Here is a 14,696-nt window from a genome sequence, read left to right as displayed (position 1 = left end):
AAACAAGACTTTAAATTTAGCATCAAGTAAATAGAAGTAGTGATGTATGATTTCACACTTAAGATATACAGTCTTGATGTAGTGGTTTTTATGTATAGTGATATGAAACACCTAGTAAAAGCAATGCATCTAGATAAACTTGCTAATTTAAGAGAAGGAAGTGTCTTTAGAAGCACTGACTTAATCCACAAATGAATAGTAATTTAGAAATTAGCTTTTTCAAAAAATGATTCTTGGTAAGAACTAAAAAGTTTTTCCTGTTCATCAAAATATTCTGTACTACTAGTTGTACAACAGAAGAGAACTAACTTGTTCCAATTCCAAAGTGGTTTATTGGTCTTAATTGCTATAAGCAATTCACAGTCTTCAGTATAATCAAAGGATACATGAAAATTTTCTAAGTACATCATTGTGGTTAGTGCAGATTTAAAACATTCTACTGGTGTAAATTGTTTAAACAATTAGCTACAATGTTTTCTTACAGAGTTATGATTGATCAGACTCAGAGCAGATGGGCAGGGCAGTATCGATAAACATTTTAATTAAATTATAGTTTTCATTTGCAGAGGTGGTGGTAGGTTGTTGTCTGCCTTTCTTAGTCTTGTAGATTCTCCCAAGATGAGTGGTTTAGAAACTGTGGGGCAAGAGTTAACAGTTTGTTAACGCATTTACTTATTACCTGCCCAGTTTTTATTCCTCTTGGTGCTCTTATGAAATATACTAGGAAATTATCTTTGAGTTTAGAATATTAGTTCTTTATAAAATTTACTTTTGTGTGAAGTTGGAATTTTCAACTACATCTTCATCTTATTTGTATGAGAAGTTAGGGAAGAGAAAGTTTACAGGTGATCCGCTTTATCACATCAGGAGAATCATTTAGGTGCCACAGTTTTTAAACGGGCCATTGTGGGAAAATGTTCAAAAAGGGTTGAGGAAAATGTCATGAAACAAAAAGACAGCTTACTGGGCTTATAACGCATTGTTTTCCTTTAAATTGTTTACTGAAGTTTCGAGGTCCTGATATAACATGCAAATCAGAGGCCCTCTGGAGTGCTGCTTGCTTATACTCTCAACTCTGCTGGCTAGTTGTCAGTAACACAGCTGTGAGAAGCTTCTGTACTTTGATGAACTACCTTGCTTCAGTTACGTTAAGCAAGACTTTTACTATCCACTGTGATCATGTTCTGTTGTTCTTGGCATCATTTTAAAGGGGAAACTGTATGACAGAGTAATTGGATACTGTATTTGATTTCTTTGTCAATTATTCCCATTATCTTCTATCTGAACTGATAATTTATGATTTTTTCATTGACAAGGTTTTAGGAGCTTTAAAATGTGTTCAGAAAGTCCCAAGCTGTTTAAGTATTTTTGTTTTCATATTGCTTTTATGACAATGGAATGGCTAAATGAATTAAGGAAAGTTGTATTATAAAAAGTGTAGTACGTACTTTGTAATAACTAAGAAGTATCATGTGAATCACTAGCAAGGCTCTGAAACAATTCCTGTAGCTGTGTATTTTGTCCATCCTTGCATTAATGACTGTTTCAGACTAATTGTCAAGCTTTTTAAGACTGGATTGATTTGATATTAGGCTTTGAATTAAATAATTCTTTTTAGCTTGGGACTTTTTACAGTATTGAAATAGTAGCCTTTTATCCCACGAAGCCTTTTTGAATTTTATTAATTCAAAGGCGGTTTTTAACCTTCCACCACTACTGCTCTCTATAAAATGCAAGATTTCTTTATATCTTTATGTTTACATATGGTTCTGCTCACCGGTGCTAATAGTGATACCTACCAGGTGTTAACAGCCAGAGCCTTAAGAGAAAAAAATTCTAATAGAAATGTGACAGTAGATGGGTTGAAAAATTTTATTTAGCCCTGCTATGGGACAGCCATTGAGTGGATATGATGGATGAGTAAAAATTTAGCATTAGCTGTTGATGCTGTGATTTTACTTATTGGTAGAGCTATCAGCACTGGTTTTTGAAATAAGTTGAGCTTCCTAGTCTCTTGATGGCCTTCAAAATAGCTGTTTTGATGCCTTTTTTAGATTTAGTTAAAATCATCAGGTACTCTGTAGCTTTGAAACCCTCTTGTCTTCCAGATGTGGTTAGGTGTTGATGTACCAAATCAAGGTAGTAAACTGTGCACGATGCAGTTGGAGGCCATCCTGCCCTGCCCTATGCTCTGTGAACTGACCTAGCTAGGCCTTGTTCCTCTGTCTGTGAATGCGTGACTCATCGATATGGGCGTTTGTGTTGGGCCCATACCAACCTTGTTTAGTCCCACAGTGTTTTGTTCGCCCCACGGAAGCCAAGAAAGCTGCTGATGAGGCCAAGATGAGATTTGCCCACATAGATGGAGATCATCTGACACTGCTTAATGTCTACCATGCATTTAAACAAAGTAAGTATAAATTAGATTGAAGGCACTCTTTTATCTAAATGTCACAAGCAGCATATAAGTTGTTTTTTCATCTCGCTTTCATTTGTTATCCATGACAACTTTGCATTAGAATCTCAGAGGTGCTTCAGAAAAAATCCTGACTAGAATTTAAATTAGAAATTGCCAATCTTTTTCATAGTTTATAATCAAAGGGGAAAGCACTGATTATAAAAAACTTGGAAAATAACAGGGCGATAAAAAATAAAGGCTTCTTTAAAATTACCACCAAAATACAAATTTTGCTAGGCTTACGCCTGAGTTTTATTTGTATACAGTTTTCATATTTTAAATGTGATTGTATAATCATTTTTAAATAGTTTTACTTTAAAATACAGGTTTAAAATACGAAAACTTGGTATTAGATCTGGATAATTCTTAGGCTGCAAGTGGCCTGAAAATATGGGTATTAGGACTAATTTGCTTTCCTTTTGGTCCAGGAAATAGCATTATTGAAAGGTATCATTTTATTAACTATAATATTGGCTAAGGATTAAAGAAAAGTATTTCTGAACTCTGTAAGAGCTATTAGAAGAACAATATTAAACAGGAGGTAGCACCTTAAACTGATACGGTTGCTATGAAAAGCAGATTTTACATTACCAACAAGAACACCTAGATCAGCTTTATACCCGTTCAGAAATAGTGTGAAGTTATATGTGTGTGTATATGTATGTATTTTGTTCTTTGGGTACAGTTTTGATTAAAGATTTCTGCTGCACAATTACAGGATAGTACCTCAGTACCCAACAATAAAGAGTTTTCCGTAAGTTCTGTTGTGGGCACAGAACAAGATATATTCTAGCTGTAGATCATTGTATTTAGTGATCTACAGAAAGTTAGATAATGATTTGAAAATTAGAAAACATAATTACTGTGTCATTGCTACTTTTTTAGAATGTCTTATTGATAAAAATTGAGAGAATAAAAACTTAGGGGATGAAAAAATATAGATGTGGGTATGCCAGGGTGGACAAAGGTTTCGTTTCTGCATATATGTAGGCTAAGCTAATGATGAACTTTATTCAGAGATTAATCATCCTATCCTATATTTGTGAGTCTCATTTTCTCTGTAACTTTTTTACTTTTACTTGTTAGAAGTTAAGCTTATTTATGTTCAAGTTTTGGCATCTCTTCAGGTATTTGTAATTCATTGTAGTCTCAGGAAAGTCTGTTTATGCTCCTAGTACGAAAGCTTTTTCACCGCAGGGAGAACTATTGTTGTTGAGTGATAAGTCTGATGCTGAGTGACCAGAACATACATTACCTAGTAACAACTGATGTAAAACACCTTCCTGATGGCCTTGGGCAAACTCTACCCTTCTTCTTAAAATTTCCTTTGATATCAGCAGAATGTTTTAAGTGATAACAGATATGGATTTAACAGTACAATTGTTCACACTATAATTCTTAAGATATTACATATTATTTTCAGAAGACTAGTTTTTTTCACTTACATTTTTGATTAGAAATATAGCAGTATATTTGAATTTCAAAATTGTACTTTGAAGATGAAATTTAATATTGCTAATATTTTAGAGTAGTAAATGTATGAAAATATGTAATTGGAATTTAGTATTTAGGATGGCAAAATGGCTACACAATGCTTGCTCTTTATATACTTTCTGATTAAGCAGACATCCGTAAAAGCCTCGTCCTATGCTAATAGGAATAAGTGGCCTAACTGAATGGTGACATCTACTCACTAGATAGGATAATTTCCTAGTAAATGCTTTTGATTGTCAGAGCCATAGTAGGGCACTCTTGTTTTACGCCTGTTCTATATGCTTCTCTCTCTCTCTCTTTTTTTTAAAGAAATATTTATTTATATTGGAAATTCAGATTTACAGAGAGGAAGAAAGATCTTTCATCTGCTGGTTCACTTCTTAAGTAGCTGTAACAGCAAGAATTGAACCAAACCAAACCCAGGAGCTTTTTCTGGCTCTCCCATGCAAGTTCAGGGTCCCAAGGCCTTGGGTCATCCTCTGCTGATTTCATTAAAGAATGTTTTCATTCATGATCTGCTGATTTCATTAAAGCATGTTTAGTTAAAGTCACTGATTTGCTGTCTTTTGTAGTCAAGAACCTTGAAAGTATTACCTAGTGACTTTTAGGAATATAGGCATAACATTGTAGTTCTCTGGGAAAATTTTGAGTAAATCTACTTTATGAATTATTCAACTTATTTTTGTGGTAGTTTTTTTTCCTGATTAGAAAATATTGCTGTGTGGATGATTCATGACCATTTTTCCTCCCTCTTTAACTTTTTAGATCACGAATCGGTTCAGTGGTGTTACGACAACTTCATTAACTACAGGTCCCTGATGTCCGCAGACAATGTACGCCAGCAGCTATCACGAATTATGGACAGGTTTAATTTGCCTCGTCGAAGTACTGATTTTACAAGCAGGGACTATTATATTAATATAAGAAAAGCTTTGGTTACTGGGTATTTTATGCAGGTATGTGGATAATACAGGAACACATCATGAAATGTTCAAATGATATTGGTTGATTTATGTCTGTTTAAACAGAAAAGTTTACACACTATGAAAGATTATGTAAAATGTTTCATCCAGTTCTTACTATTTTATAAAATTCATTTTTATTTGAAAGTGAAAGAGGTAGAGAGTTTCCACCATATTTTCCAAATGCCTGCAGTAGCTAAGTCTAGGCTATGCTGGACCATGAACTTGAACCATGACCTGTAACCTCTAGTTGTGGCTTACTAGAAGTCTGGGATCCAAAGCAGGGGATGCTCCAATATGGAATATGAGCATCTTAACTGCTGCACCAAATAGTCACTCCAAATATTGCTTCCCATGGCAGAATTTGAAGTCAACTTAAGTAGGAATGAATTTTAGGGTCACTTTTCTTTTTTAAGATTTGTATTTTTTTTTTTTATTTCGAACGTCAGATTTACAAAGAGATCTTTCATCTGCTGGTTTGTTCTGCAAATGGTTGTAACGGCCAGAACCTAGCCGATCCAAAGCTGGGAGCCAGGAGCCTGGAGCTTCTTCCGGTGGCACTGTTGTGGGTGCAGGGTCCCACGGCTTTGGGCTGGATGGGAAACAGAGTATCAAGGGCATGAGCCAGCATGCATATGGAAGCATGGCAGATGAGAGGAATGGTTCTTTAGCCACTAATTTAGCCACTAAGCTACCATAACAGGCCACGGTCATCTTTGTTTTTTTGTGTTTTTTTTGGACAATCTTTACATAGTTAATTAGGGTCAAAAGGCTCAAGGGCTACAGGAAAGTGGGTAAAACTGATTTCCATATTGTTTCCTTCATGTATCTGAGGTTAAGGGGGATATTAAGGGAGACGCGGCAGCCAGTCTCCCACCTACCCCAAGGTCCCTGATGTGGGGCATGCTCCAAGAGTCTTGCTCAAGTGGTTTTGATAGTTCAACAGTTATGATTCTGCCAATCTCACCACTCCAAGCACCCATAGTCCATGTTAGAGTCTCCGTTTGCCCAGTTTTTCACTGCCAACATATAGCTGAGTTGGTTGATTGACTTGTTCTGTCCTCTGTCTTTTCCTGGTTAGGGTTCTGAGTCCAACAGTTTGATTGAGGAGATCCCCAAAGAAACTTTGAGGTATTCCCAGACCAGATTTTTGTATGTACTAGCAAGTACAGCGCCCGGCACAGTCCATCACCCCAATCAGCTTGTGGTTGTTGCAACTGCTGGTTTGGTTTTGTTTTCAGCCACGACTTCCACTGGAACCAATGGGTGTTGCAGTCCAGCCTGACTCTGCCCAGCACACAGTTGGCCCTCACATAAATCAGTGGGAGCTGCAACCCAGTCAGAGCGACCCACAATAACCCTCACCAGGCCTGCCCCGTATCCTTAGGGTCATTTTTTTTAAGCAATTTATTTTGTAGTGATTAATTGTTCCTTATTGTTCAGAGGATAGTATTTGATAGTATGTACTGTCCTTTTACAAAAGCGATTGTAGTTAATTCATTTGAAAGGCACAGATCCCCAGAAGTTTGCCGTAGCTTGAGAAGCCAGCGGTCTGGACTCTATTCCACAAGTCCAGGTACCTAGACCAGTTGTGCTCTTCCAGCACATTGGATGCTCAAGTGGTGCAGACAGCTAGACTTAGAGTTCTACTGAAGGATCATTGATGTTTTTGGTTAGCTGTATTAGGAACTATAGAAACTTAGAGTGAAACATAACAAATATTGTAAACACTTATTTTAAAGGGTTTGAAGCAGAAATTATGTTTGGCAAAAAAAAACCCAGAATTTTATGGAGATAAAGTTGGAAACATTCCATTACCTGAAATGTGATCAGCACTGGATTTTTGTTTTGTTTTCGGTTTTATTTGTTACTGCAAGGCAGATTTATGGAGAGAGGTAGTGTTAAAGAAAAGGATAGACAAGTATCTTCATCCTTTGGTTCACCCTAAATGGCTCTGAAAGCCAGAGCTAACCTGATCCAAAGCCAGGAACATCTGGGTCTCCTACGCAGGTGCAGTCTTCCAAGGCTTTGGCCATCCTCCACTACTTTCCCAAATGATATGTAAGCAGCAGCATAGGCGGTGGAGTAGCTGTCATGCAATCCTGTGCCCAGATGGGATGCTGCAACGTGCAGGTGGAGGATTAGCTGTTGAGCTATAGCACTAGCTGCTATACTGTTTCTTCTATACTTTCCTCTCTTCTTGACTTTGTGGAACAAAATGTCACCAGTCATGATTAGTTATAATGCCAGATCCAGTTAGTGGATAGAATATTTAATACAGAAGTACTGTAGTTCAAAATAAGTGACCAGTTATGGTAAGAATAATTTGTGGCATCTTACAGAATTTATATACTGACTAGTTGCTTTACTTGATCTTAAATTTGCTTTTAATTATCAAAAAATAACTGCAGATTGACTTTTTTTCAAGCATTTCGTAGCTTTCTAATTTTTTTCTAGATGAATAGTTGTGGCAGTAGCATGCAGTATGGTGCCTCAAACTTAATACGTTTTTGGTAAATAGTAAATTCTTTGTTATATTTTCTGATTTTTGCACTTTGCTCCTATAACATTATAGAAAAAATTGTTATCTGCTTCAGTGTAAGTTATGTATTAGTGGAGTGATGCATGTCACTAGTCAGGGTGGGAAAATATGGATGTCTGTACAGCTTTTCTCGCCATTCTTAGTAGGGTTACTTTTCTCGTTTTCCTCTTTTTAGCTTTAAACTTTAAACATGAATCTTCCCAATAGTTGTTTGTCCACTCCATGTTACCTGGCACTGAATGACCTGTTCTAGATAGTCTCAGGGAGAAATAATGAGACAGTAACCATGAGGCTCTGTGGACACAATAGGCTCTTGTCACAGCTACTCAACTCCACCGCCTGACAGCCGCTAGAGATGAATAAACATGTGTGATGTCCCAGTAAAACTTCCCTTATGCACTGCCTGAGGTTTGGGTTTCATACAATTTTTGTAGTTCACTATATGTACTCTATTATATATTCTTTTAGATATGTTTCACTCATTCCTGGGTCATGGATTTGAAAATACAGGCTTTTAGTTAGTTAGATTGGGTGCAGATGCTGTAGTTTCCAGGTTTTGGACACTGCTTCAATATAGCCATTGAAGATTCAACAAAACGTAGAACATGTCTGTCTATAATTACATGAGTTGCTTTATCCTGTTTTTGTCTTGTTAACATTGTGTAGCTGAGGCATTGTATTAACTGTCCTGGGTTTTGATTTCAGGTGGCGCATTTAGAACGAACAGGGCATTACTTAACTGTGAAAGACAACCAGGTGGTCCAGTTGCATCCATCTACTGTTCTCGACCACAAGCCCGAATGGGTGCTTTATAATGAGTTTGTCCTGACAACAAAGAATTACATCCGGACATGCACAGACATTAAGCCAGAGTGGTAAGCACACCTTTTGCTCTAATATCTTACGGATATTTTGCTCAGTTGTAGCGTTGCTGAGCTGGTGTCGAGAATTGGCCTGAATGGTATGGTTTACAACATCCATCTTTTTAAGAAAGGATACTTATATATGTTGATGACTGATTCAGGAGTTAGGCATAAAAATTATTACTGTATCTTTCTCACAATGTTTTAGAACTGATAAAGCCAAGTAATTTTTACTTCCTTTTTTTTCGCCTATTTTTTTATTTATTTTTTTTTAAAGATTTATTTTTATTATTTTTTCATTGGAAAGGCAGATATACAGAGAGGAGAGACAGAGAGGAAGATCTTCCATCCAATGTTTCACTCCCCAAGTGAGCGCAACGGGCCGATGCTATGCCGATCCAAAGCCAGGAGCCTCTTCCGGGTCTCCCACGCAGGTGCAGGGTCCCAAAGCTTTGGGCCGTCCTTGACTGCTTTCCCGGGCCACAGGCAGGGAGCTGGAAGGGAAGCGGGGCTGCCGGGATTAGAACCGGCGCCCATATGGGATCCCAGGCGTGCTAGGCGAGGACCTTAACCACTTGCGCCACCACGCCGGGCCCTTCACCTATTTTTTTAAAGAAATTTTAATATGGTTCATCATTGTGATCCCAAATGACAAGAAGGTAAAACTAAAGCCACTTATTTTAGGTGTTGTCACTTGCTATATATTGTGGGCCTTTTTCATATACTGATTTGTTGATGTTTGATTGACATTTAAATTGGATGGCAAATTATCATTTTACCTTGGATTAGGAAAAATGCTAAATGCTATGAGAAAATCTCGATAACACATTATAGTTACACTTATTAAAACATTAAGTAAAAGATATCTATTCAAATACCAAGAGATTTCGTATATGGATCCTAGGGCGAACTTGGCTAGATAGGTCAGAAGAACATGAGAAACTACAGTGAAGAAGTTAATGGTAACATTAATGTAAAGAAATGGTTCTTAAAGAATGTAAATTGATACTAGATAATTTCTCTTTTTTTAAAGTAGTGGTAAGCCTATCAAAAATACACATTTTGGTAAACTAACACATTTTTAAAACTGGGCTTTGAAATGATTAGGCTTTTTGTTTTTTTTAAGTCATTGAAGTATTTTATAGGCAAACTTTGTGTTATGAATATTGCTTATCCTTTTATAAGCAACTCTAGTACTTTCAATCAATGTTAATGTAGTCATTTTCCCCCTCTGGACAGGTTGGTGAAAATTGCCCCTCAATATTATGACATGAGCAATTTCCCTCAGTGTGAAGCAAAGAGACAGTTGGATCGCATCATTGCCAAACTTCAGTCCAAGGAATATTCACAGTACTGAATCCAATGCTCAGAACTGAAGTTATGCAGAGGACAGCTTTAAATGAATGAACTGAAAAGTTCAAGTTGTGCTCTTCACGTTGGTTCCATAATGGCCTTTATTTGAAAGCTTTTTAATTTTTCTTTACAGTAAATATTCCATTCTGATTTCATAAATTAAACATTTATGCCTCCCTTTTGTGTTGACACTGTAGCTCATACTGGAAAAGTCGATCAATGTTTTTGCAGTTTATTGAAAGTAGTTCTATATATAACAATGTTACAAGCATTTCTTTAGAAATGGTTGAAAATGCTTCTAAAATGTGATTATCGACCATGGTATGCATGATCGTTGTAATTGTTGACATTCCTTTTAGAAGTTGTGAAACGTTACAACTTGTGCTTATGTAGACACAATCTCCTGTCTCCGTACAGAGGCACTGACTTCAATAAAGTCTATTTATACTAATGTTGGTTAAAGCCCCTGCTATCTTTGTAGTTTCTTATGCTTAGCTGCTTCTCTTTCCCAGTGCAGGATTTTTCCCCCCCCTTAAAATTATGCTTTTGTGACACATTTAGTTGTCTCTGCAGAATGCGCCTCAGAAAAGTAGTCATTGAAACAATATTAGAGCATTGTAAAGTATGTAGTGTTCATTTGAAATCGGATCCTCTGATACATGCTATTGAGTAGGGTGGGTGCTCTTGACTGTCAGTTCTTAAGGTTGGTCATTTGTTATCTTTTTGCAATATTTTTATGAAATCGTATCATGCTTATAGACACACATTTTAAGCATGTTAGTTTCTAAATGCTTTTATTCGTATTAGATAAGAAGGAATAATACTGTGTAGGTTTAAATCAGCTTTACTAAATTTTTAGTGTTGGGAGTTGTCCTCCTGCATATGTTTTATCATATAATATGTTAAAATGTGAATTTGACTTTCCATTCTCTGTAATGGTAGATAGGATAACGCCTTTGGAACCAAAAATGTTGTATTTAGTAAGACCCATTTTAGTTTTATGCTAGATTACTTTTTTCAATTGAATGATAAATGTGCGAGAAAATGTCTGGACTCTTTCCCCATCTCCACTTTAAAAAGGTTTTTTTTTAAGTGTTATAAAAGGGTAGATTTGTGCTAGGGTTGAAGAAATATTTGGAGGAAAATAGAATATATGCATATGCAGAGTTTGAGAGTTTGCAGAGTTTATTGTAATTGTAAATGATGTTCATCTTGTAAATGATTGTACTTTGGGAATGTCCACATGGAATCAGAGCAGGCTGGGCGTTCTCCCAATATTGGATCAGATCTGGGGGGTTTTTTCCAATTGCTGCTGTTGACAAGGGTATGGACTTTAAAGCTGTTCTCTAGTGCCTTTATTCTAATAAATTTGACAGCTGAACATCAGAGTTGCTAAAATTTCACGCATGATAAGGACCATCAAGTAATTCGCTTTGTTGGGTAGAAAAACATGACATTTCAAAATTTCTTCTATAATAATACTTAGAAAATATTAATTCTCCTTTTTAAAATCATTCCTTAGAATGTTGCATTTTGCTTTGAATATGACGTGAGGAAAGTCAACCAAGAACCCACTGACCTGGAGAAAAATGGAGAATTATTAGTTAGAATCCAAAATACCACACCTATTCTACGACCCCACTTTATATAGAGCATTTATTAGTCATAAAATACCTAGAATTTTAATGGCCATCATTTGGCTTGGGTATTTAAGAAAAATCTTTCATTGTCTCCTGAGTCTTAATTCTGTTAAATGCTAAGCTGTCACTGCGTCTCTATAATTAGTGGTTTCTGTTTAAATCCACTGGTTGATGACTGGGGCCGAGCAGCCTCTTCCCTAGGCCTTCCTGGACCCGCCTTGTTTGCATTGGATGCATTTGGGCTCCTGGTGATTTTTTTTTTTTTTTAACGGAAGTGTTGAAGTTTCAGTCTTTGTGAGTAAGTCTTGAGAAAAAATTTTTACAGACTTGCACTGTGTTAATCTTTGGAGTCTTCATCACATATTAAAATGTAACTCATTGTTGGCTCAGTAGTAATATCTTATATTTCTTAGTCTTGGAATTCTTAAAGTAAGAAATTAGCCTATACATTGTTTTCGAATACAGTTTTTACCATTGGTTAGAAATAAGTTCAATTTGGTTTGTGAGGTGCAGTTGATTTGAATTTTGCAACTTCTCTTTATGTTCAGGAAAATACAAGTGTTGTTTCCTAGTCTCGGGAGTTTTTAATGATCCCCGAGAGAACTTGAAACCAATTTATGGGACTTGTAATTTTCCTAGGATAACCATGGCTATTTTGTGGCAACTTGTTTTCACATTTTGTGAACTTTCTAAAGTACTATTAATTGTTAAGGGTATTTGAAGCACCCTATAACCATATCATTCATTATATGCTAAGTTTAACCAAAAAATGGGAGTTGCATATCTTCGGCAAGTTTCTTAGGATTTTAAAAGGATGCTATGTATTGTACAGTCTTTATTTGTAAGTAATTGTCACATTTATATAATTTGATAATTTTTAAAAATCATTTCTCCTTAATGACCGTGTTTACTTGTTGGTGCTGCTCTTCTGCCATACTTCTCTAGAAATTCTCAAAGCACAGTGACCTGTTTTATTAAGTACTAGTTCTGAAGAGCATTGTGAGGCATAAAGATAGATTGGTAAATCGCAGATTGAAAATCTGTTTGGGATTTTTAAGAAAATTTTGCAAAACTGTAAAGGAAGGTATGATGTGTATGGTACAAAAGTGCTATCGGAAATCAGGAGAAACAAAATTAGGTAAGTCTTAAAATTTCACACCCTTGCAGCTGCCACGGGAAGGATGGAAATAGCAAACTGTAAGTCATCAGAGGTTGTGAAGCCTTACTGAGTGTAGGATAAACTTAAAGCTCTTTAACCAGCTGCTGTGTGTCAGTTTACCTAACAGTACTTTAAGCAAAGCTGAATGTTCTATATGCAAAATTTCCCCCAGAATTCCACAGTTGCATTCTCGGGAGCCTTTTGCAACTTTTTGGTTTGGTAACAAGGTAATAATGTTCTAAGAAGGACTTGTACTTGGTTGGACTTCAAGCAGTCACTATTAGCCTTGAACAGACAGGATTTCTCAGGTGACTAACAGCATTGCAAGCCAAGGCATGCGGCTCACATAGTTTTTAACTTTCTGTTTTAATTTGTGTATCATAAACTGTACCTGTTTAGATTTACACCTTGATTGAGTGTGACAAAAACACATACTGTTTTAATCACAACTGGGATATTTTTGTCACTCCTGAAGGTTGATGTGTGTCTCTTTACAGCTAATGACAGTCACTTACTTAACCATGTGCTTGGCAGTTGCTGCCTATTCTTTTCATTTTTCCAGAAGATCGTAAAAATGGAACCATACTATGTTCAGTACTTTTGTGTCTGGCTTCTTTGATTTAATAATGTCCTGGAGATTTCATGTACCTTGTATGTGTCCATATGTTCTGTGTTTATTGCTGTGTAATACTACTCCACTGTAGAACGTATGCTTATACATTTAACAGGTGTTAGAAAGTAGGCTGTTCAGTTTACAGGTTTTTAGTTTAATACCAATTTTTGTAACCATCAATTAAGATTATGGGGTCGTATGATTAAGTTGTATGCTTATGAAAACTACCGAACAGTTTTTTCTAAATATTGTATTGTTGTTTTTCTACCAGCATTGTATTATTAAGTTCTTCATCCTGGCAAATTTCATAATTAAATGTTTAACTTAAATTTTAACTGGTTAGTAGGTATGTGGTTGGGCTTCATTTCTATTCTGTTTTGCATTTAAGTACGACTGCTCATTAATAGTGTTGGATTTCTTTTTATATGTCTGTTCCACATTCATATCTCCTTATTTTGCTCTATTTGTATTAACCTATGTCATTGCTGAGTTCAGGATTCGTTACACAAAATGTTTTTGCAGTTTGCTGGCTTATGTTATTTTCTTTAGTGTGGTTATTTTCTTTAGAGAGCTTTTAAATATTGATAAAGTATTTGTTCTGTTTTGGTTTGTTTGCTTTCTTAAATGGCTTGTGAATTCCGTTTTGGTAGACTTTTGGTGTAAAGAGAATAGCAAGGGGGTTCATGTGATGGGAACACAATCTGTGCTGCGGAGAAACGATGGGTGGATTTAGAGGCGCAGTACGAGTAAACCAGGGATAGCAAAATGAGGGGAGATCGCAGTGGTGAGGACAAGTACTGGAAACTCAGGAATTGAGATTCAACCATGTAAACCTGAGCGTAGAAGATCAAGAGATGAAATTGTTACACAGTGAGAGTCTTCCCAGATTGCTAAGTTAGTATATATGTGAGTGCATAGCAGTGTAAGGTGTCAGTTGTAAGGTGAGGCTGTCAGCACCTTATTAAGATCCTAATTAACACCCAGAAAACTGGCAGAGATTACAAATACAAAGCTTTTAATAAGGGAGTGACAGAAAACCAAAAAGACAGACAATGGATAATGGTGTTGGATCCTACAGGAAGGTTGGTGGGTAAGATTCTTGAGTTGAGAAGGCCATCAGCTCGGGTCTTAGCTTAAGTTTATCTGTGTGAAGACCACAAAGAAGTATCCCCGAGAGTCGCCTGCCCCCCCCCCCCGGGTTTTATATGGTCCTCATGTATTGTTTAGAACCAAATAGTGGCATCAGTGCTGGGCTTCCCTGGACATCCACAATCTGCTCCCCTGGGTGGTGGCTGCTTGCTGTAGAGAATCTGGGATTATTTAACTTTTTACTTGGCTGAACTCAAGTGCAAGCCTGCCTTTCTTCACATGGTTTGTGGGCCTTGTTGAGTGAGGAAATCTTTGAAGCAGAAGAGTGTTAGAATGGCTGCTCTTTTCCAAAACTGCATGACTACATTTTAGGCACACTTTGAAAAGTGTGGTCTTGAGGCCGTATTTGGTGCTTCTAGCTTTGGAAATAATGAAAACTAGCTTAGACTTAGCAGGCCGTGGTCTCTTCAGGCGTATTGTAATCAGTGCGTCAAATCGGAGGGCGGGGAGATTCAACGTATGA

At 36.6% G+C, this 14,696-nt stretch overlaps 1 protein-coding gene across 1 annotated transcript in view; it reads left to right on the top strand.

The window, feature by feature from the left end:
* The window catches only part of DHX15 (DEAH-box helicase 15), a 48,764-nt gene extending 35,146 nt beyond the window's left edge, over positions 1-13,618 (top strand). The window contains exons 11-14 of the mRNA XM_040966333.1: positions 2,288-2,410; positions 4,718-4,908; positions 8,162-8,331; positions 9,559-13,618. Coding sequence (XP_040822267.1) covers positions 2,288-2,410; positions 4,718-4,908; positions 8,162-8,331; positions 9,559-9,676 — 602 coding nt within the window. The 3' untranslated portion in view covers positions 9,677-13,618. The remainder of the gene's footprint in view (positions 1-2,287; positions 2,411-4,717; positions 4,909-8,161; positions 8,332-9,558) is intronic.
* The last annotated feature ends 1,078 nt before the right edge of the window (positions 13,619-14,696 follow it).

This window comes from Ochotona curzoniae, unplaced genomic scaffold, assembly GCF_017591425.1.
Source record: "Ochotona curzoniae isolate NIBS_2020 unplaced genomic scaffold, NIBS_Ocur_1.0 scaffold_4505, whole genome shotgun sequence".
Classification (NCBI taxonomy): Eukaryota; Metazoa; Chordata; class Mammalia; order Lagomorpha; family Ochotonidae; genus Ochotona; species Ochotona curzoniae.
The sequence above is the reverse complement of the archived record's forward strand: the minus strand, read 5'-3'. Positions and strand labels throughout refer to the sequence as shown.